This window comes from Rhodnius prolixus, unplaced genomic scaffold (assembly GCF_049639745.1).
Source record: "Rhodnius prolixus isolate KJV_2025 unplaced genomic scaffold, Rpr scaffold_2, whole genome shotgun sequence".
Taxonomy (NCBI): domain Eukaryota; kingdom Metazoa; phylum Arthropoda; class Insecta; order Hemiptera; family Reduviidae; genus Rhodnius; species Rhodnius prolixus.
In genome coordinates, this window is record NW_027411592.1 from 50229386 (window position 1) to 50253245 (window position 23860).

Sequence of the window (23860 nt, forward strand, 5' to 3'; positions counted from 1 at the left end):
TGTGGAATTTATCCGTGAATCTAGAGAAAACAAAAGTGATGGTGTTTCGAAACGGAGGAAAGCTAGCCAGGAATGAAAAATGGAAAATGGGAACGCACGCTTTACAAACAGTTAATTATTATAACTATTTAGGTCTTGGTCTTACACCACTCCTAAATTTTAAAAAACATTTTTCAGTTAAATTGGAAAATGCGAAATTCGCATTAAATACTACATATTCTAATTTGATGAAAAAAACAGACATTCCAATATCCAAAAAAATAAATGTATTCAATGCTGCGGTAAGAACTATCATGTGTTATGCTGGGCAGGTATGGGGCTTTCTCAGTTTTAAAGAAATAGAAAAGTTAAATTTATTTTTTGTTAGAAAGTTGTTTTGCCTGCCAGTAAATGCGCCTCATTACATTTTATATCTGGAATCAAATTTTTATCCAATTTTTTGTTACACGTTAAATTTGCATTTGAATTACATAAAGAAAGTTTTAGCCTTGCCAGAAGGGAGACTGCCCAAAGCATTAGCTGAGGAAGTTATAAAGAATAGAATATATTGGCACAAAGAAAACTTAGAGTTATTTGGTAACCTAAACATTAGCTTGGATTATGTAGGTGTTAATCCAGAAACTGTAGTGGCCAGTTTTAAAAGTAAATTTAAGGAAAACATGATATCAAAAGGGCAATATTCGAGCTTCCATTCGTTATATAAACATCTGGTTGCTGATCTTGGAGAGGGTCACTACATATCCGATACTAACAGTTTCGGTCTTATGAAGGTAATTTTCAAGCTAAGAGGGCAGCTAGTTAACTTAAATTATAATGTAATGCGTTCGGAGGAACAGTGGTCATGTACCCTCTGTAACTTAGGAGAACGTGAGGACATGTGCCATTATTTAGGGAAATGCCCTGTTTTACAGGAATATAGGATTAGGTGGCTGGGGAAGAAGGCACTAAGCCAGGCAGAAATTATTAATTTATTGAATAGTGGAAATTGGACAAAGTTGTTTTGCTTTCATGTTTCGGCTTATAAGTACAGGATGTTCCTTATAAGTGAATACAATATGTAGAATTTTGTTTTTTGCTTTTGTTTTTTAATTCAAAATATTATGTACATATGGCCGCTCGCTTTACAACAGGACTTGTTTACTTCTGCTTTGTTTTACTTTAGCAAGTAAGTTATTTTTTTGTTTTCTCAAGTTTTAAGATGAACTCTAGGCTGACGGTATACAACCATGCCTAGCAATAGCTATTAGTTTATTATTTATATGTAATTTTCTCTTTTTGTAAAATGTGTAATAAAGCTTTCTATTCTATTCTATTCTATTCTATCCCTTGCTTCTTTATTCATCAAGTGACAAGTAATATCTTTTTCAGAAATTTAGGGATGCCAATAAATTGGGATTACCGAGTTACTATATAAAAACTTTGTTTTTGTGGGAAGCATTTGATAAAAAACAACAAAAAAATGAAATTTTCTGGACTAAACCAGTCTCATTTTTATTTATTTATGTGAGTACAATGGTAATTTTTGCCTTGCTATATTTGTTTTTATAATCATAAATGTATTTTAGATTTCTGTATTTTAATGATATATTTTTGTATACTTATTCTCTGTTTTGACTAGATGCTCGTGAAACTTGCAGAATCTTTGGAAATCAAAACTCTAAAATTTTTCTGGCATACAGAAATGAATCTATATCAAACTTTAAAAAATGACCAACTTGTGAATATGGAGGGGCAAGTTAAAAGAATAATTGCGAAAACAAATAGGTTATTAGAAGCAAATGATGTTGAAAAAATTAAAACAAACATATTTCAAATTTTTGGTGTTGATATGATTGAAGAAGATATTAAAAAATTGGTAAAAGAAATGTCTGGATTAAGCACAATAGATAGAGCTGAATAACCGAACCTATTCCGTCAGTGAATTTTACAATAATATAGCGCAAAATAATTTATAAGTTGTTACTTAATAACTAATGTTTTATTTCATTTTAATATTCCACTAATAGGCAGCGCTTGTTCCGCGAATGCTTTAATTTTTTGTATCGTCATTGATTGCTTGTGTGTAGATTCAAATTTCTAGCACATTTTATATCAATTTTTACATTTTTGATAGATTACAGGTTTCAATGAATAATGTAGTTTACGTAATGAATCCAATGTAATAAGGTCTAATAAGCCTGAATAGCTGTGTTCATGTTGACGCATAGAATTTTCGAAATTTCTTTCAACTACACTCCGTATATATTTGATATTCTGTAAATAGAGGGAATAGTTTAGTGAATAGCTTTCACTGCAACTCACACGTTTGCATATGATAAGCCAGCTTATGATTAAGAAAAATACCTTGTTCCTTATTTCTTTCTTTGTACAATTGAAAGTGAATATATATTTTGTATATATAAAATATATGAAGATATATTTATATATTTTGTAAAACTTGAAACTTTTTAATAAATAAATACAAAATATTGAAAGAACACTATAAATTCATAATAATCATTAACAATATTTCAAAGTGATGTTTTGTTTTATAATTTAAAACTTTTTTAAAAAAAATTGTAATTATATCTATTACTTAATCAATTGAAAACAAGTTTTTATTTGTAATTAAATTATTAATTTAAAGTATGAACTTCCTCTCCTCACTGCACCAAATTGGGTAATGATAATTCCTGTTACAAGTTCAAAAAATTATGAAATTTTCATAAGTTTAGTTAGATGCAAGCTTTATGTTATAAACACTAAAGTTTCTTTTTATTAGGGCCATTTATCAAAATTTAATGTATAACCACCATTTCTGTATATTATTGAATTTAATACAATGATTTTGTACAAAATCATGAAATGACTTTCCATAGGCAGCAATACATTTCAGCAAAGCTTCAGTATCTCCTTCAGCCGTGTGTGCGTTGGGTATTTCTTCATGAAATAAAAGGCGATGTATGGAATTCAAACTGTTTGGTGTTCTAAAAGCAAAAGTTACTTAACAGAATCCTTTTAATTGGTATTCATCGAAAAACAGTTTGATTTAAACTTTTAAAAAAACATTATTTTCCTTTTTTTTTGCTAGTAATGTAACTTACTTGTCAACTGCTTCCTTCTCCTTTTGATAATCATTTTCAGGTGAATTTGCCTAAAAGAAAAATGTTAAGATTTTGTAGGTAGTAAGTTAATGCTTTGACAACACTTTAATGAATGAATATTCTTTAAGCCCAAATAGGTAGTACCCTACCGATACTTAATATTTCATGTGACTAACAAACTAAAGTATACTTGAAAATAAATAAGTGCAGACTAGACTTAAGATGGGATCTTTCGCAACTACAAGAGGTTTATTGTACAAGAGCAGAAACAACTGAAATATATGTTGACTCTATAAAGGTACCAATCGTCTCGAAACGCAAACTTGCAATTGCAGAGCAGTCAGAGAGATGTAATACAGATGCTGTATCCTCCTCCCCTTGACAGCCTAAACAGAGTGGAAAAAATTAGCCCATCTTGTTGGAAACCTTGTAGAGATGTTTTCTGAGCCTATTGGGTCCTATATATCTATACATTTGGAGAAGAATAAGCAACAGTAGAATAAAAAGTTCACTATCACCGCGAGAGAAAAAAATTATCCTCACGTCTGCGTTATTTTAGTAAAATAAAAGTGAAGCAGAAAACATGCAATTAAATAAGAAATATTCAAATCTTTAATGGAAATGACGTAATTGAAAAATAAAATATCGGTGACTGTATAATTTCTGACTATGAATTTACCTCATCAATAGCTTTTGAAGAAGCTGGCTGACTCCTTGAAGGTGTAATGTTACTTTTAGTTTTGTGCCAAAAATTACTATTGTCACTCTCCTTGAGTGTCGTAAAAGCTTCTAATGTGTCTGCACACAACAAATTATCTGGAAAAGGCTGGAAGAAGTAAATACATATTTTGATATATTTTTGGGTACATCCAACAGCTATGGTGAACAAGCGACTATTTACAGCAGTTCATTCTGAGAAGCGATTAGCTCAAATGTTAAATTCTCAGAGAAATAATGAAGTTACTCTTTGGTTATGTAATCACCCTTCCTCTAATTTTGGTGTATGCCTGTAAATGAGGAAAATTGTGACGGATACCGTTGTGGGCTAGTAAACAAACTGGTTGAGGCAGGCTTTGTATAAAAAAATTTAGTATATCACAGAAGTTGTTGTTAATGGTTTAAGTTCGTCAAGAAGTTCATTTTTGAGACCTAACCGAAGTTTGAAATTAATATAAATGTTAAGATTATTTAGGTAAGATAAACATGTAATTGACAAATACAAAAAAAAAACCTGAATTTTTTTCACTCATGACAGTCAAATCCTTTTCTGGCTGAAAGCACATCGTCAGTTTGTTTTTTAATCTAGGAATTTCTAATTCTAAAGCTGAATTTGTTTTTGAATGTTCCTGAATCTTGAAGTGATTTTTTATTACACCAACGAGACATATTTCCGTAATTTTTGTTCTTCCATAATGTGATCCTTGCAAACCAGTCGTTTCAACATCTATTATAACGTAAGATGCTATTGGTTCCATATTTTGGGGAATTTAAAAACAGATAAAAATATTCATTACGTTCACAATTGCACACAATGCTGCTTACTTGTTTTTCTCAGGGTCACCCCTACGGCGAGCTGACCGACGTTTATTATCAGTATATATTATTCTTCCCACTTAATTCGCTTTATTTTAGAAGAGGGAGAATTGTAGCTTTAGTGACTGAGCACTAACTCATACCGTTATCGTCACTTTATTAACCAAACCTACCTACTAGGCATAGCTTGTTGCAACACATTTATAAAAATATGTTCAAAAAACTCTTGAAAATATAGAAGAAAATATACTAACAAAATTTTTATAATAGAAATTTAGTTCAAGTATGTTTCTACTGATGTTGAAACTATATTGACTTCATTCATTTCTGTGTTCAAATTATTCATCATCCTTCTCACTACTCAATTGACCTCATTCCTAGAGTTGTAAAATGAATGCCTCATCACTCCATTTTCCTTCGCAATCGCTCACAATACTTCTTTGGAACGCAAACGGGCTGAAAACTTCCAAAGACGAACTAGATATTTTCTCACATGACAAACCAATTAGCGCGAATGATGGAGACACTGCTTCTTCTTAATTCACAACCTGCTCCTGACTATACAAACAGATGCCTCCGGTCCGTGACAGTCTCTTTGAATGTGGCTGCAGCAGTGTACTGCCCTCCTATTGAAGTAATTTCAACACAAGAATTTAGTACTTTCTTTGGCAAACTGGGACCAAGATTCTTGGCAGGTGGGGACTATAACGCTAACCATCCGCAGTGGGGTTGTCGCACAACTAATCTTAGAGGAAGCACACTACTCAATGTTCTTTCTTCATCTCATTACAATGTACTGCCTCCTGATCAACCAATTATGGCCGATAGCTCACTCTAAAGTGCCTAACATTTCTGTTACTTCACAGACATTTTCATAGTGTACAGACATCTCTTACTCTTACAGATCTTTCCTCTAGCAGCAGTCCTGTGCCATTGGTACAAACTACAACACCTAAGACCCTTCAACCAAGCCCTACCCTAATTACGAGACCTGTTGACTAGGACAATTTCCAGACTTTACTCGTGACTAAACTTAATTTAACTCTCTCTTTAAAAACTGATGACGAAGTAGTGTGCAAAGAAGTAGTGAATTAAAATGAACCCACAAACCCTCCGATGGGACACCTCTCCTCCTGACTTCTTCAAAAGCAATACTTTTCCTTACACAGATCTGGTGCGCTCCTTGGACTCTTCGTAGACAAACTACTCACGTGGAACCCATACACTATAATTAAAAGTCAAGTAATGACAAAACGTGCGAAACATTTTTACAGACTACTTGGACTACGCTCAAAATTACTCATAGCACTTAAACGGAGTATATAAATACTATCCTCAAACCTATGTGTACATACAGATTAGATCTGTGGGATTCTGCTAAACCTACAAATATACGGACAGTACAAACATTACCATCAAAACTACTCCGACAGATCCTTTCTACGTGACTAATCTTATTCTTCATAACAACCTCAAAATCCCATTTGTACAACGACTCGCTAAAAAAAATATATCAAGTTCCATACTGCTCTCTTTCTAATTGCCCTATTCCATTTATACAGCCTCTTGCCTCTACAGTTATTCCTAACAATTTACCCCGCCGACTAAATCGCCAGTGGCCCCAGGACTTCCTTGAGAACTGAAGATCACCGTCATCATCGATTTCCTTTAGAGAGTGCTATCGCTACCACCCAGTTTCTCTCCACCAGCTCTTCACACACCATTTACTTCTTCATCATATTTACTTATTGTAGCAAACACATATAAACAGATTGTAAATTACTAAATAATTAAAAAAAAAGAGGGAGATCTCAAGGAAGTATTTTTCCGGAAGAAAAATCTAAGTGATACTAATTTATTAAACATAATCAACCACAACGAAGGAAATCACGTCTAAAAGCACTTCACTTTTAATGATCAGCAGAACGATTATGAAGAAAAATTATTTTGTAATTTTAATGTCAATACTATTTTTAATCACAAGCCTATAGTACCTTCTTAAACACCAACTGCTCCTGTAAAACTCAACAGATTTAAAATTAAAAACCATGGCCGATAGAAACCTTTATTCTTAAACACTTTGAAAACAAAATTAATTTAAAGGCTAATTTATGATTTCATTAAAGAAAAAGGTACAAAAACATCACGCTTGCCACTGTGAAATATATAACACTTAATTTATTTATATAGATATATATTCCTACGAATATGGAGCAACATTTACGTACAATTTTAAGGCAACATTTTACATTTTGTGGACGCACCAAGTACATAAGGGCAAGATAATTGAATAGTAACGTAAGAAAAGTAATTAATTGCCTACTTTTTCCAGGCTTAACGTCCAACTACCGATTAGGTGTCGTGGACGGAAGATAATTGAATACAAAACCATATATTTTTTATTCAAGTATCCATAGTAATATTTTTATTTATGTGACTACTTGCGAAAAGGAATTTATCAACTTCACTCACCCCAAAACTCCATAAAAAATGTTCAAAATAACATTTTTTTTTAAATAATAAATTTTATATTTCACGTATGATATATTTAGAGTAAAGGTTTACTTAACATTTTTTTCACTCTTTCATTTTTATAAATGATCAATTAATTTACTAAATAGATTTATACTCTTAACAGTTATTTCACACTCAATTGATCGTAAGATTACTTTAGACAAAATTATATTACACTTACACATTTCACAATGTTTTTAAATTTGAGATTAAAGTTGAAAATCACCAGAATTTAAGTATTGAATTCAGCTTACGATGATTAGCTTGTACCCATTCATGAAATGGTGTTCCTAAGGCTGTGATGCAATGTAGCATTGCTAATGTATCGCCTTCTGCGGTGTGAGCCAAAGGTATGTCTCGGTTGAATAAGTGTTTATAAACAGCTTGCAAACTATACGAAGGCTTCTTTCTACAATAAAAAAAAATATATATTTTTTTTAAATTCCGACCTCCTGGACATTTCTAACCTTACGATATTAAGGGCAATTTCATTAAGTTCATAATCCCTATCATAAGTTACTTTCTTGTATTTTTTTATTATTATTGTTCAAAATTGAAAATAATTAAGATTAATAATTTGTTTAAGTTATGTTAAAAAAGAAGGATATATAAAGGGGCTTCAACAATAGGTCGTGAATTAGCAGTAATATTTGTAAACCATATCCCTCCTTCTTTGTCTTGTAGAGCTCATTTTTTTTTGCCACTCTCAGTCAATAGACTATTATACTACTATTCTTTTCTTTTTTAGTCTGCTTTGACTGCGGATAAAATAATGTTTAATCTTGTTCGTATTTTGGTTTCTAGGGATGTATTATAGAGACTTAAATTTATTAATCTTTAAATTAATTATAATTATAAATTATATTTTTTCGTTGGTTTAGATTTTTAAATTACTTTCTCATTTATTCAAATGTATAGCCATAGCGTTATGTTTAATTTCTTCAAGAAGCAAAGCGAAAGTAATCTTTTGTAATCGTTACAGTAGTAATTATTAGTTATTTATTTTTTGGACTTATATGGAGGCAGTATTATAAGTTATCATGAGCACGAACAATCTAGGAAAGAGTAAGACCCGATTGACAAAATAGGGCGGGAGATACATAGAAATAATGAAGCTTCAGGTGCTGGTGGAAAGTCTTAATAACGGCATTTAGCGTGTACAACCTTCGCAAACTAATTGCAAGCAGACAGTTATACCTATACTGCACAGTTTAGGAGGTACTGATTTAGATTCGAATGTAAGAACGCGGTAACTACAAACCGCTAGTGTGGTCAGAATCGCTAAAAAAGAAAAGAATCAAGTTGTAGCTTTTCTTCTAAGTGGTGTCCAGAGAAATCGTACTAGAGGTCAGTCGCTGAAATCTTTCAGATTTAGAAAAATTCAGAAATCTTTTCTACCTCACAGTTTAGAGGGTCTTGAATAAATTGTAGCGTAATATTAGTGTAAATAGTCCATATTAATCTGAAATATTTTAATATTTTTTTAGATCATCCGTTAACATAAACAGAAAGAACATACAGTGCAGAAACACCTCCACCACTTCTAAAGAAAGCTATCTAGTAGCTCTAAGTACATTAAAATATTTATATTTAGCAGGTTTTTATCAAAATTTACCAATAATGAAACAAAGTTTGCTTTAGAGCAAGCGAAAATGCAAATTTTTATCAAATGGTTCCAACGCGTTAAGTAAATTTTTATGGACGATGTACCAAATACTATACACCTTTGTTCTTCACAACTAAGATCTATAACTTACGAAGTAGGATTCCCGTGGAAAAGTTCCTTCCTAACTGTGTTTAATCGAGGTAACGATGGTTTTCCTTGAGGAACTGAATGTCTTTTTAATCTCGGTGGAGCAGGAGGTGGGTGTAAAGAAGCAGATCTTCGCTTAGGAGTATTTAAGTAAATTTTACTTAATGCTTCGCAGGTAGTAAGACCATTACAATCCTCAAAAACAGATCTCTCTATTTTTTCGACTTCCTGTAATCAAAACGTCTCATTTTTAATGAAAGATACAATTAATTTAAAATGATTAATTGTACATTAAATATGCATATTTAGTAACACAATTTCTTCTCTTTATGTTATTTACGAAAATAAATAATAAAATAAAATTTTGCTAAGATGGAGAATATAAATTAAATTCAATGTTCGCATAATAAAAGAAAAAAACAAAATAGTATAAAAAGCAATTTTTTTTTAATAATAAAAAAAATACTTTAATTAATGCCGTAGACGTCAATTCCGATTCGAAGTCTTTGCCCCAAAGATCAGTATCTTCAACTCGTTCAGGTGGAGGAGAAAATGGATGTGTTATACCTCTAGGAATATGCCATGGTGGTTCTTTTTCAACTATGTGTAGATCCTTAAAAGCGTACCAGGTATCTGCGCACAATATGTGCTCTGGTAAAGGCTATCACAAAAAAAAGTTTTATTTAAGAAATAATTTCGTCAAACATATAATAAATGCTGGATGGTAAAATTAATAAAATTTAAAAGTCAAACATAATGTTAACAAGTAACTTCTGATGTCTAGGCAGGCAAATTAATAAATACTGCACCAAGAATAAAATATGGTTGGTTATCTGGAATGTTACAAGATTATATTACCCTCTTTTGGTGAATTAGAATTAATTCGTGACATACATTGATTTGAATAGTTTGGACCAGGAGAAAACAGTTTGAAATTTCGCGACTTTTCGATATCTTTAGTTTCTGTCTCAAAAGTGTGCTCAACAATGGGAGGTGAAACTGACAGTAAGATATCTAAATGGGCTACACGACATACTCCAGTGCTCAATTCTTTTTTATCACATTTCTGATTCTGGAAAGAATAATAAAATTATAGAACGTAAGCGAAAATGCTCAAAGTTTTTCTCCTTGGAACTTAAGAGAACATTAGGATCCAATGGGTCGATAAAAGAAAAGTGAGCAAGGATAAAAAAAAAATTGTGATGAAATTTGAGAGGCCATTTTCGACAAACAAAAGTTTAATCACAAAAGACTGTTAGTCCTTATTTTATATCTGTTTTATAAGGCTTTTGGTGCTTGCATTGAATAAATATGCATGCTTATATGTAACTGCCTTCATTGATAAACAAGATATATTTAAATTCAAAATAAAAGCATGATATCATGCTTCAAAAAGTATACTGCTGTGAAGAACTGTATAAAGAAGAACTAAATAATGACTGTCTAAATTTGAAAAAAAATAAAAATTAATTATAGGGTAGTTGAGAATTTAAAAACGAGTAATGCTTATAAAATATACAAAATATTTAGTACAAAACGGATAAAAATGAACTATTTAGTTAGTTTTGGAACCATGGTTATTATTTATTTTTAAAAAGGGGTTGTAAATAAATAAAGTATCTTTACCCTTCCTAAAATTTTGGTGTGAGCCTGTATCAGTGGAAAATCAAATCTGTAACCGTTGTGAGCTAACAAACAGACAGGCTGTGGTACTCGAAGTACAAAATTGTGCAAAATATCACAAAAATTATTATCAAATGTTCCTTGTTCCTCTAAGAGATCATTACTGAGACCTACATGTCAAATATTTTTCAGCATATTAGGAAAAATAAAAGAAAATATTAAGCTTTTACATTTGAGAATAATAGTATTACCTGTAATATTTTCACTCTGGCATGAAATAAATCTTTCTGGATGAAAGCACATAGTTAATTTATTAACTACTCTCGGTATTCGGAAAGGAGTTGAATCATCAAAATGTTTTTTCATTACTCCAAGAAGAGATATTTCAGTAATTTTTGTTTCCCCGTAATTTGTTGAAGGAAGCCCAGTTGTTTCAAGATCTAATATCACATATGATTGTATTGATGTCATTTCTGATATTTTAAACAAAAATTGAAAAGATTAAGAAACCGCTAAATTCCTAACAATATATGTAAACAAAGTTTCAAGAAACTGTGTAGTGTGCATAACAGTTACCGCTTACTTGTAAACATAACCAAACACTATAAAAATTGTTATCACCACCAGAGTGCTTAGTCCTTTTAGTTTTTAATCGAATATAACGTAATATGACTATCTTCATTGCTTAAGAATATTGAAGAAATGAATACAGTTTTTCTTTAATTTTTAGCACATTGATAAGAGATGTTTTAATACGTTTGGTAGGTTTACTCTTATCTAGAATCTTCTCTAATCAAAATATTATAACCTTCCTTTATTGGAGTGAAAAGTGCTAACGTACTAAACTAACCTAAACCTACCTACCAAGTAAAGAACGTACAAAGGAAAGATGAAAAAGAAGTTGCAGTGAGGTTCTGATTACATTCGGTTTTAGTTAGTGAATACTTTATATTAAATTACTTTACCTTACTTGGTTAATGAGCCAGTACAGTAATAATGAGTGTATATTTGAGACGACAGTTTGTACGAGCAGTTACGAGTTTTAAAAAAAAAGAATATACTAGTGTTATATTAAAGAGCTGAATATCCGGGCTGATTTAGTAAATGCCCGATTATTTTTTATTTCTTAGTTTAATTTTTCCTTACAGGTTTTATTGGAAAAGAACTCTAGGTAAGAGTATTTCACCAATGTGAAGCATAACGTACACTTATTTCAAAATTCTGTATAACTTTTGCATTGAGTAAGTTATAGCGCAAAATAAAGTGAGTTTTGAATTATAAGAACCTAATATTATATTTCCAGAAAAAAAAAAATAAACTCAATATTTTCTATATAGATAGTCCTCAAATAAGATTTATAATGGCGTCAACTGAAGACCAAGAAAAAACTAGTAACATATCCAAAAGAGTTAACAAAGTACTGGAATCTCGCATCGAAAGTGATAAGGTTCTTTACGTTAGGATTAGTTGTGTCATTTAGACATTCTGCTGTGTTATTTAGAGCATTAGTCATTGATTTTTTAAATGTTCATTTATTTTAGGATGCGTTGATGGCTCTGAAAGAACTTAATAGTTATTTTCATGAAAATACAATTCAATCAAGAAGAAATTTAAGAAGCAATATTGAAAAGAGAAGCTTATCAATTAATGAGGTAATTTTGCTCCAGAGTGCTTTTCTTATCATTAGCATAAATAATCAGAAATTGTTTTGCAGAACTTCTTAAGTGCGTTTCGAAAAGTGAAAGAGAGATTGGATGCTATTTATGAAGACGTTATTGAGATGAATTTTGCTGTGCAAAGTATGTCTCAACAACTAGTTGCTACCAAAGCCCAAACAAACCAGCTTATAGAGCAAACGACTAAACTGCAGGCAGAAAAGTAGGAGTTTTGCTTTAGATTTTTAATAAGTAGTAGTAGTTCACCATCAACATTTTTTTTATATATATGTATAATATACTAGAAATACCTTTTCCATTTTAAAAGAAATGGAAGCATTATTTGTTCCCTTTCAGAGGTTTTGATGCTGTAGATCACAAATAGTTTAATTGCAATGTTAGTGTTCGTAAGCAATACGTAAAGAAGTGTCATTATTTATTCGAACGGGCCAACAAAAGTGAGCTAATTATCACTAAAAGTAGAAAAAAATTGAATGATTCTTTTGGGTGGATTATTTTCGCTCAAAAATTGTTTATAAGAGAGTGACTTGCCCCAAAATAGTGGCCATTTTTGACATCGGCTATCCCCATTTATCTAGAGACATTTGCTTACAACTATGTGCACGTGTTTTAGAAAATATTCCTTTATATATTTTGCATTTAATTCCTTTTATTCGGACAAAATTAATAAAGTCATAGAAGAATAGAAGCAGAGGGTTTGTAGAATAGCATCCTTTAGAAATATAACTCCCTGAAAGGGCATTCAGATATTAATGTGTAGTTTCTGATGACCTAAAACTCAGAGGCTTGAAATGTATATTGTAAACCTTGTTTATGTGTATCAAAAACATTTGTCAGAGAGAGTGAAGTGCGCAGTGCTGATATTGTGTAGTTTGCGCCATGGTTCACTTAAGTTTTACTTTATTACGCAAAAACATACATAGTTGCAGAATCAGTTGCTGTGGGATTTAGGTGAATAGCATGAATGATATATGTTGTCCATGTTCTGGTAGGATTCTAAGTAGATATAACGGGAAGAGGCCAATTTGACAAGAATTATACCAAATTGTGTAGCGGTTTTTCTTTCGGGCCTAGTTTGTTTGTTATAAATTTTATTCTATAGATCTTTACTGTGTTCTGCTAGGGAAAATAATAATTTCAACATTCTCGTAAAGGTAATTACTTTTGATCGGATCATATTAATAAATCTGTGCGCTGGATCTTCTGAACAACCTGTTTCTTATGTCCTAAAAAAATAATGTTCACAATCTATTATTTCCCAAGACCAAGATAGTCCAACCGACTGGAGTCCGGGTCTCTTTAATCACTCTTATCAAGTAATAATTTACATAATGTAAGCTATCCGATCTTAATCAAAATCCAGTATTGATTTATGTTTTTGTGTAGTGAAAAACTTACTTTGGAAGAAAAGATAGCATCTGCTATGATAAACACCTTTCAACTGACGGAGTCAGAAGTAACTTCTTTAAGGGAAGGTGATATAAACGAAGAATTTTTTCGAGTTCTAGAGCGTGCAGCTACAATACATAATGATTGCCGTTCTCTAATGCAGAGTGGTCATCAGGTCATAGCAATTGAAATTATGGAACAAATGGCAGTGTTCCAGGTTATTTTCGAATTATTTAATTTCCTTCTTAATATTGTTTATTTTGAAATTATAGGATATTTGAATTATTTTTTAGGAAACCGGCTTAGAAAGATTATACAGATGGGCACAAACAAATTGTAAAAGTATAGAATCACCAACAATCAGCAACTTATTAACAAAGGCAATGGCTAAAATGCAAGATAGACCAGTGCTTTTCAAGTAAGAAGTTAAAAGTTAATGAAATTAATACTATTTTATTTTATTTTTTTATTTAAGGTGCGTCAAAATCTGAGGTTATTGTCGCCTGGAACTTTTTTCAGTGCACTGCCTACGGACAGTGTTTTCTCGTTACAGACAACACTATCTATCCCCAGACAGTGAGCTGCAAGAAGCTCCTAGGAAGAGAAAATCTAAGGGTCAGCAACTGGATTCGAACTCATGATCTGCGCGTTGTAATCCAGTATTCGCTAACTCCTTTCCTAACTAATACTAGTATTTTAAAATATTGGGGCGGGTGTTGTAGAAAGTGGATTTGTAAGTGGGAGATTCCCAGTTCAAATTCCGTGTGTAGTTTTTTTTTTAAATAACATAAACAATAGAGACATTATTTCTTTAGATACGTGATTAGTGCATACTGTACACATAGAAGATCGGTATTGGTACGAATATTTGTAGATGCGCTTACAAAAGGTGGTCCGGGAGGTACGCCACGTCCCATAGAAATGTCTGCACACGATCCACAACGTTACATTTCGGACATGTTGGCATTCCTTCATCAGACTGTCCCATGTGAAAGGGAGAATCTAGCTGTACTTTTGAGTGCTTGTCAGACTATAGGTAAATAATTAAAAATACTTATATATCTTTTACAAAATAATATTGCATTATTGATTTCTCGAAATCCTTCACAGTTAAATTATAAATATAAAACATTATAATTTCCATTTTTTTATTTTATTTTATTTATTTTTTTACAAACTGTTTTATTAGATGTGGGTGAGGAAATACAAGAAGCATTGGCTACTATATCTGAAGGAGTTGTCACTCCTCTTAAAGTTAGAATAGAACAAATAATCTTCTCGCCAGAAATTCAACTTAAGACACTGTATATAATTACTAATTTACTCTCCTTCTACAGAGAAACATTTGCCCAGGTATTCAATTTTCTTAGTATTCCAAAAAAAATAAAATAAAAGTTTATGTAATAATTCTAACTTTAAATAAGTTTGTGATGAAATTTTTATAGTGTTTTTAATGTTCTACGGAGATTTGATACGAAATAGTTTTTCTTCCTACTTTTATAGGTTGAAAAAATTAATTGTGGTTATTAACATTGTTAAGTACCAATTGTTCAGTAAAAACTGGGTATCATAATTTTAAATGAACATAATTATTAGCCCGGTCTGGATTCTCAACCAGCACTTCAGATTGCTGTCTAACCTCCCAAGTTTTTTCAAAAGGTGAGGTCCATGTAGACATGAGTTCGAAGATTCGCCTGGAGCAGAATCGGGAGCCATTTAGTGAAGAAAAGTGCAAATTAAAGTGTTATTAAATCTCTTGATTTCTGCCAACTTATTTCAAGATAGGGTGGGACTAGGCGTCCTGTCGAGGATTGAAAGCTCATCTAGATGCTCCCGGTAATGAGGCAGATATTACCTGAGAGGTTCTATTGGAACCTTAATTTGACTGGTAACCCATTGGCGTTAAAACAATGAATTGCTTTTTAAGAGATAAACGATAAAATATAATTACTTGCCTGCTTTTTAAGGGATTACTCCAATTAGAAGTTCTAATCGTGAAAAAGATCACTCGGTTCTTGGGGGGGGGGGGGGACTGTGACATTCAGCCAGGAATACCTGGCGCCTCCACTGAGCTATTTGCTTTCCTTCTTACTTATAAAGTCCTAAGTATGTAATCATTACCATAATGTATTGAATTATTTTTGTTTTAAAGGAAGTTGGAGAGAAAAGTGGATTGACTAGAGGTTTAGCCGATTGTGAGACTAATTCTTGTGATACTTTATTGGAGAAACTTGGAGTGATTGTTAGGAAAGAAATCATGGAACGAGTGTCTTTGCCTCCCAAAGATCTGAGCCCTTCTCCTGGCGTGGACTATTTGCTATCACTTCTCAGGGATCTTCTTTCTGTTGCTAGAGTATCTAATTATCATCACGAATTTCTCAACAAGGTAACATTGGTTATATATTTTTAAATTTGCGAAGGTTATTTTATTATTATTTTTTTAAATTTAAGCTGAACAAAATAGATTACATTATTTGTTACTGATTATTTATTTTCATTTTGGACAAAAAATAATTTCGGTGTTGCTTTCTTTAATTGATAACTTATATGCTTATTATTATTTTTTTTTTTGTATAGAACACTTGCGAAAACTACTAATAATATTAGAGATGATTTGAGATTCAATGGATAGGATGCCTGAGGGCCATCCATCTTGTAATATATTTATGTATATAAAACAAATTATCCCTTTTATTTAGAAAAGATCCATTTTCAAGAATTATATTGTACCTTCAGCAACTATAATTAAACAAAAATGTTTTCTCTAATTATTATATTTATGTTAATAACCTATTTTTTTTTTTTTAGGTCATACATAATAAAAACTTTGTAGAAAGTTAATAAATATAGTGTGATAATTTTACTCTGCTTAGATATTATGGTTAGATTTAATTTCACAGTTAGTATCATCCGTATTGGATCCTTTACTTGAAGGTGTCAACGTTAGTGCATCTAGACTAACCACTACCGACATGGCAGTGTACCTTCTCAATTGTTTACATCTTATGCAGACTACTGTCACTTTATACGAATTTATTGATGATCGCTTGGAGCGTTTACAGGTAATCTAATTACGAGAATCTGAAAGTGCTATAACAGTTCGTCTTATGCTTTCGTTTAGAGAAATGATGGTTTTTTAAATTTTTTTAATTATCTTAACCATTCAATGAAATGATAATAATAATAAAAAAAAAACAGTGAACAGGTATTTGAACTCATCTAAAATAATAAGCTAATTCCATCTACTTGTTGTTAATAAACAATTCTGATGTTAACTCTCGCAAAATATAACATTAACGCTGTTCACGTATTAAGTTTTCTTGAAATTTATAATTTGTACATAAAAATAGTTGACATGTTCATTTTAGACTAGAGGTACCAATTTTCGAAAAAAAAAATTGCTTAAAAGTACAAAAATCTTTTCAGTTAAATGCTCTTCTGGTCATCCAATATCCTTCAATTTCAGAATTTTATTTGCACATTTAATCCTTATTATTGTTTAATACGTGATAAAGTTGTAAAATTGCACTGAAATGGAACTTTAGAGAGGTTAGCCCAATAACTACGTCGCCCAGAAGTGATCTTAATCGATTTTTCTAGAGTAAATGTTTCTAATCAAAGTAGTAGGATTGTTTGTGCGCATTAAGAATAAGTAAGGGCCATCTTTTAAGAAAAATCTAAAAAAGTTGAATGATCTAATTTTGTCAGAAAGCTTAATAAATTATTTATTACTGGGCCTAATGACGGCAACTAAACTTGATATAGATTTAATTTTTTTTTTTTTTTCTGAGAGTTATGCTGACTGGCCACATACACACGCGCACACTTTCACCTCCAATAAAAATACACACAAAATTTTTAATGTGTTTATAACATTTACATATATAATTCACTTAAGGGGACTTAACCAAATTCATATCAAATGCGAAATGAGGATCCTACACCAGAAAAGTTTGGGAATCTCTGTCTTTACTCCTTTGCTTCAAACAATTTTAAGTTGATTAATTTACCATATCTTGTGTTTAGTTTTAATAGGTCCTTAGGCACCCAAACTATTCATTTTATTATAAATATATATTTGATGATTGCAGGCACAGTGTGATGCTCAAATAGATACTCTAACTTCTGAACAGGCTAGTTCGTTGGTTGCAAATTTGAATTTAGGACCAATCTATATGATCCTTGAAGAGCAAGGAAGTACCGGACCATTAACTCATATTCCCGGAATGCAGCCTTCTTCACTTGCAAATTTTATTGTGAGTTAAAAATTAAAATCTATTCAAAGCTATATTATTATTTTTCAAGATCTCTTGAATAACGAAGGTTTTTTTTTTTTTTTTTTGTAATTGCAGAGTAAATTTGATAGTTTTGTTTCAATGCCAGAACTTCTTCTGCTACCGCAAGTACACTGTTTGCTAAGTGGTGTGCATAGATGGACTGTACAAAGGAGGGCAACTGAAGTGATACTTGCGATTTATAAAAAAGTGTATTCATCAGTACATGATCCAGCTAATCTGTACGATAGTCCGCAAACTCTTGTACCAAGAACGCCTCAAGAAGTTGCAGACCTATTACTTCACAACCGTGGAAATGTCTCGGCTGAGAATAATATTAACAATTTGTGATATTAGTCATTTCTAAGCGATATTTGTTTCATTATATTCCGCCTAACCGTTGATTAGAGAGTCTCTTTGATTTGAGATGAATTAAGAGAACTTCTTAAGGCTAACGGCGATGGGAAACATGTTCACCTCTTGCCTCCCATAGTAATCTTCATCTAAAAAAGCTTTGGCCCTCCAAGGGTTGTGCGCTAAAGATTTATTTTGTAAGCAATGCTAAAGGAAATTCATATTTTTTCTGATTTAAATAGATGCATTTTTATTTTAATGTTTTTAATATTTCTTATTGTCACTATTACCCTTATTATATTATTCCTTTGAGCACATTCACATTACACTTTGCATGTCGTAAGAGGCGGCTAAAAATGAATCTCTTGGTTCCACTGTATGTGGAACTTGGTTCCCTGTACTCTATCTCTTCTTCATTTTTCTCCTTTACGATCCTCACATCTTGAATGGGCAGATTTGGCTAACACTCGAGGTTCAAGGAGTTCGCTTGGAGTGGACTGAAATCACGTAGCAACGAGAGAGGAGTGTATTACCATTTGTTTTGTATCAGGCCAGCTAGCCAAACATCACCAAAACGCTAAGGACCGACGAATAGAAATGTTCGTGGAAATCGCGAATGAAATCGTATTACGGCTGCAAATTCAAATTAAACTTAATGTGGATTTTAAGTTTGGTGATCCATTATATCTTTTTTCCACCACTTTTTAGCGAGTTTCATCAAAGGATACAACTGATGAATTTTTGGGATATAATTGCCTATGGCATTTATGATTACTGTAAGGAGCTGCGAAAAATTAAATTATATATTTATAACTTTCCCTAAGAAGTAAAAAATACATATAATCAAAAATCTGAACTGTTATATTTAAAAAAATTTATTGTGTTTGTAAATTATAACATTAGAATAATGGTAAGCAGAAAATTTCTATATTTGGAAAATGAATGATAGTAATTTCCGATCTACCAATTACTGACGTTTCGTGGAAACAAATACTTCAAATGCAAAAAAATCCCATATCTAAAGAATCTATTCTAAACTAAATGTGTTTTACTTTTAATAAACTTTGTTGATTGGTAATTATTATATGTTGGTTTGCAACAAATCAACGTCCATGAAAACGAAAATCAAGTTGAATGATTAGAGGAGAAATTCAATTAGTGGAGTTTATACTTAGGCCTCTTTAAAATAAAAATTCTCGCTTTATCCTCACTCTAGGCTTAAAATAATGCATGTTATAGTGGCAACTCTTGCTCTGTAACTACTCTTATTAACTAAAATGAATGCTGGAGGTTCTAACATACAAAATTATGAAGGTAAGAACTTGCGAAGTCACATTGCATATTGAGATGCAATAATTACATGAATTACGCTGACGTTTAGAAAATCGTTATCTTAACAGATTTTACCAGAATATATTACGACTGTTTCCTTTACAGAAATGTCACTAAATGCCAATTATCTGGATTGAAAAACTGTGTAGTTTTCTGATAACATAAACCAATCAAAATGATTAGTGCTAATTAATTAACTAATCAGAATGTAGAGGTGGGGGTATAAAATATGGGCGGTTGGATTTGCCAATCAGAAAATAAAAATTTCGATGTGAACACACCCACAGCCACACTTACTTTAGAAGTAAGCTTTATAAACTGACAAATTGAAGCATTTGAACCAAATAGTTAAGCGCCTATCCCAACAATTTGCAAGCATTTGATCGGAATTGTTGGGATCACACGTTTTTACTTAAAACATACATTAGTATTATTCTTTTATATAAGGATTCCCTATTTCTGCATTACTCTCAAAAAGCTGAAAACACGAATTTTTCTTAGCAATATTAGATGTAACATTTTGTTGCAATCCTTACAAGGGAAACCAAAATGTTTTTTAAAAAGTAAAATGTTGGGCTTTGCGTCTAACTATCAATTGCATGTCGTGGTGCAAATGATGACGATAAAATGATCGCATTAAACCACAAAATAAAATCCAAGGTCTAGGCTGGGAATTAAACCCAGTACCACAATCCTCGCCTCTAACCTCTCTGCTATCGTGGCACTTCAAAAATGTAATTAGGTATTATTAATTGCGATTAGGTATTACAGTCTTGATTACTTAACAGAATTCGTACTGACTTCGTAAATTTATAATGATATCCTAACTCAGAAAAAGTTCATCAATGTTCAAACCTCCTACGATTTTTCATATTTGAGATATTTCTTTCTAAAATAGAAAATTCTTTACAATTTCACTTTCGAATCTTTTTTTTACTTATGGGGGATATTGTAGGATGTACATATTTAATGAGAAAATACTATTGTTAGGTTTTTTATTTTGTTTTCAAATAGTTTTTGAATTTTACCTATTACAGTTACAAATTACTTTTAATTGATTGGATTTTACATCAAATACCCGGAACTAACTCTGCCTTTACACTTCTGATTCTTGAACTTCTTTTTCGGGAGGTAGTATGCACTGAAATTGGCGTGTAATGTTCATGTGCACATTACTAAAGTGAATCTCATCTTTACCGCACTTCCGATTAAACGTATCTCCACTTTAACGTACTGGAAGATTTTACAAAAGGAAGTAGTGCAATGTAAATAAAGTTGGTTAAGTTTTAAGGTTCACCCACCCACAATGTCCATGGTCTCTGCACGAGAGAGGTTTAATCCGCCAAAGTAAGTTTGTGGCTTGCCGATGACAAGGAGAGGGTGGTCTCCTAGATCTAAACACATTGGGGTGATGATATAACTGTTGGAGTTTCGGTGAACCGTGGGTGCAGAGGGGGGGGGGGGTGAAATAAGCCTAAGGCAGCCCTCTCGGCTGAACGCTAATGGGATTTCACTGTCGAAATTCTCCCTTCGTGCGCTCCATCCAACATTAGATCTCTGTTTGTTCAGCAGGCTTCAATCGATTGGTTCTACTATAATGAGGCGGAGTTTATTTTTGCTCCGCCTATAACTAAACTTGTCTACCACTCCTATATTTAGGCCACGCCTTACCTACCGCTTTAATCCATTTAAACATCCCTCATACCCTCTTTCATTGTACAACAACGTACGTTTATAGTCAGTCATACCCTTTACTATAAAGCCCGCGCGCCCCATTCCTGTTAAAACAACATTGGCAGACGTTAATTTGGAAGTGTATGGAAAGGGTAGCCAACTTAGACTACACTATTGAGTTGCTAAAAGATCGATCATATCTTTTTCTTTTTTTATCTTACCATTTCACTATCACTTCTTGGGCTGCGAATTCTATTCAATAGTTTCGCTCTTGAAAATTAAATAATTTATCTTTATTAATGATTCAATATTTTTTGCTAAAAAAGATAAAAAATAATAAGTAATTTCGTCCATTTAATCTTGTATTCATTACAGGGCAGGTAGCTGAACTACATTCTTTAAAGTAAACTAATAACTTAAAAGTGCTTGATCAGATACATCAACCATCAATCAAAATATACTTAACTTATCAATACTTAGGAGCGTTAGTTTTTCCCAGCGATTCGCTCAAAATTTGCGTTCCAACGATTTCATTTTACACATTCGCAGCTTAATAGATCATTTAAATTCTTGTCACCATTATTCTGAAATATTTTTCCCTGTTTTGGGGTTCTTGGAAAGTTTTACGGTTCTATACTGAGATTATAGTTATCTATAAACGTAATGTTAGTTCAATATACAGATTAATCACCTCTGTTTGTGTTATAAAGAGTAGAATTTCAAATTTAGAGAAAATTTTGAGTAGTAATAAAGAAATCTTTAACATGCATTTTGAATTTTTTTATTTATGTTTATTCAGTACCACAATACCGGTCTCCGGACAATTTTCTCTTGTTATAGGCAACATTGCCATCATCACCAGACCGTGAGCTATTAGGAGCTCCTAAGAAGAAAAATCTTAACATGTGAAAATCAACTTCCTCTTTCGAGGAAGGAGTTACGGGTATTTTTGGCACAAAGTCTTCCAGATTCTTTTACATATGCCTGTTTCACGTTATGTCTATTTATTAGATACAATAAAAATTATTTGGAAAACAGTAAAAAGGCAATTTTTTTTATTTCTGTTTTTTTGTTTTAAGTAGAACTATGGAGCCTGAGGAGAAAGTTTCTGCTTTAATTGGGTACATTTCAATACGATTAGTTTAAAGCAGTCGTATTTATTTGATAGTGGATAGTTACATTATGTTCAAAATGCGCAAGACTGGTACAACTTGATGTGCGTATGGGGAGCTTGCGAGCCATTAGATAACGAGAACTATCACGGTGTGCGTTGTTGCAGGATTTATTCCGAATTGATAATAGAACCATACGCTGGGGATGCAAATTGGCAGCATTTGCACTTCAATAGACACTACTACATGCACACATAATACACACACACGCACCCACGACTGAGAGAGTGTGGAATGTCGGTGCGGTTTTGTAGGGTACAGAGAGAGGATGGGTCCATTGTGAATCCTCTAACAATAACCAATCCGTTGGTGCATTTATCTCCCACTTTTATCTTTATTATATACATATATATATAAACATTGTTCTTCCTCCGACAAAACTTAATTAATTTCTGGATTTTTCTTTCTCGCTTGCAGGATAGACGCAGCGGAAGTTATGTTTAAAAAAAAATATATGAAAAGAAGGTCAGGGAAAACAATTTAATTAAAATGTTGGTTGAAAAACACATTTTATCAATAGAAATTTTCTCAACGTTCTAATTAACAATTTTCTTCAAACCTGTTCTGTTTATTTTTTATTCACTAAATTTGATTATTTCTTAAATAATATAAATATGATAATGGCACTTGGTATACGTGTTTGGTTTCTTACATATAAAACAAAACCAAAAATATTCCAGTTAACCCGAGGAAAACTAACCTTGTATCAGCATGAAGTTCATCCGTGTAAGTTACATTTCAGGAGAAACCAAAAAAGAAAATATTGAGCAATATTGCTAACTATAAGTTAGTAAAAAAAATCGCGGACTCCTATGACTTCTGTTCTTTTGCATGACTCTTCAAATTGAAGTTTGTAATTTAAAAAAACAATGAACAAATAGGAGAGTAAGACTAAAAAACAACGAGGATTAGAAAAAAATAATGAAGTGAGTGACGACTTATTTGCAAAAAAGTAGATAACTCGTGAATGAAAATAATATTTAGTATGGCTGAGATTGTGGGGTTCAGGGAGCGAAAATGCGTGAAATAATTTGATGTATTTAATATTTCAAATGCAGTTATCAGTAGCGTAAAAGTTGCAAGTAACTGAAAAAATAAAAATACATTTCCAGGGGCATTCTTAACAAAACTGAAGGCCTGTCCTGTTTAGTGTAGGTTAATGCAAAAGTAGATGGAAGAAGAACAAACCCGTCTTAAAGGGAAGTCAAACGTAAAACCGAATAAGCGCGAAAGAATGAACATATTGTGTTATTACCGAGGTAAATTTTATTCCAATTCTAGAACTGTAATTTTGTAAAATTAAATCAGACTTTTTAAGTTATTACCTCTTTTGACTCATTCATCTCAATGTTGGAAGACTTTATTTTAAAAAAGTACCGATTCATGATACGGTTTCTGGTCTCAATGGGACTGAAACTGTTGAGGCTGAAACTTCTTTCCGGATGTAAACGCGCAAGTTATAACCAAGTGGAATGATTAATCC

At 32.0% G+C, this 23860-nt stretch overlaps 2 protein-coding genes across 16 annotated transcripts; one reads left to right on the plus strand and one right to left on the minus strand.

Moving 5' to 3' along the window:
- Positions 1-1615: 1615 nt before the first annotated feature.
- LOC141449894 (uncharacterized) lies at positions 1616-10977 on the minus strand. Of its 6 annotated transcripts, none has more exons than XM_074119823.1 (9): positions 10758-10977; positions 10510-10676; positions 9350-9544; positions 8888-9111; positions 4626-7539; positions 4315-4527; positions 3763-3909; positions 3084-3133; positions 1616-2966 (listed from the first exon to the last, which is right to left on the minus strand). In XM_074119823.1, the coding sequence occupies exons 1-5, from the start codon at positions 10975-10977 to the stop codon at positions 7353-7355; spliced, it is 993 nt and encodes a 330-aa protein (XP_073975924.1). In that variant the 3' UTR covers positions 1616-2966; positions 3084-3133; positions 3763-3909; positions 4315-4527; positions 4626-7352. The 6 variants fall into 6 exon arrangements, with proteins under 6 accessions (XP_073975924.1, XP_073975923.1, XP_073975927.1 ...); XM_074119822.1 differs by having other exon boundaries at positions 3763-4232; XM_074119826.1 differs by adding an exon at positions 3386-3469 and having other exon boundaries at positions 3763-4527.
- A 164-nt stretch (positions 10978-11141) lies between these two features.
- On the plus strand, positions 11142-18462 carry Cog6 (conserved oligomeric Golgi complex subunit 6). 10 transcript variants are annotated; one of them, XM_074119795.1, is made up of 13 exons: positions 11142-11267; positions 11655-11769; positions 11844-11953; positions 12048-12158; positions 12221-12384; positions 13569-13788; positions 13865-13989; positions 14387-14607; positions 14761-14924; positions 15724-15957; positions 16472-16633; positions 17663-17827; positions 17924-18462. In XM_074119795.1, exons 3-13 carry the CDS (start codon positions 11867-11869, stop codon positions 18194-18196), a joined length of 1926 nt encoding a protein of 641 aa, XP_073975896.1. In that variant the 5' UTR covers positions 11142-11267; positions 11655-11769; positions 11844-11866; the 3' UTR covers positions 18197-18462. The 10 variants fall into 10 exon arrangements, with proteins under 10 accessions (XP_073975896.1, XP_073975900.1, XP_073975895.1 ...); XM_074119799.1 differs by having other exon boundaries at positions 11655-11747; XM_074119794.1 differs by lacking the exon at positions 11142-11267 and adding an exon at positions 11308-11439.
- Positions 18463-23860: the final 5398 nt, after the last annotated feature.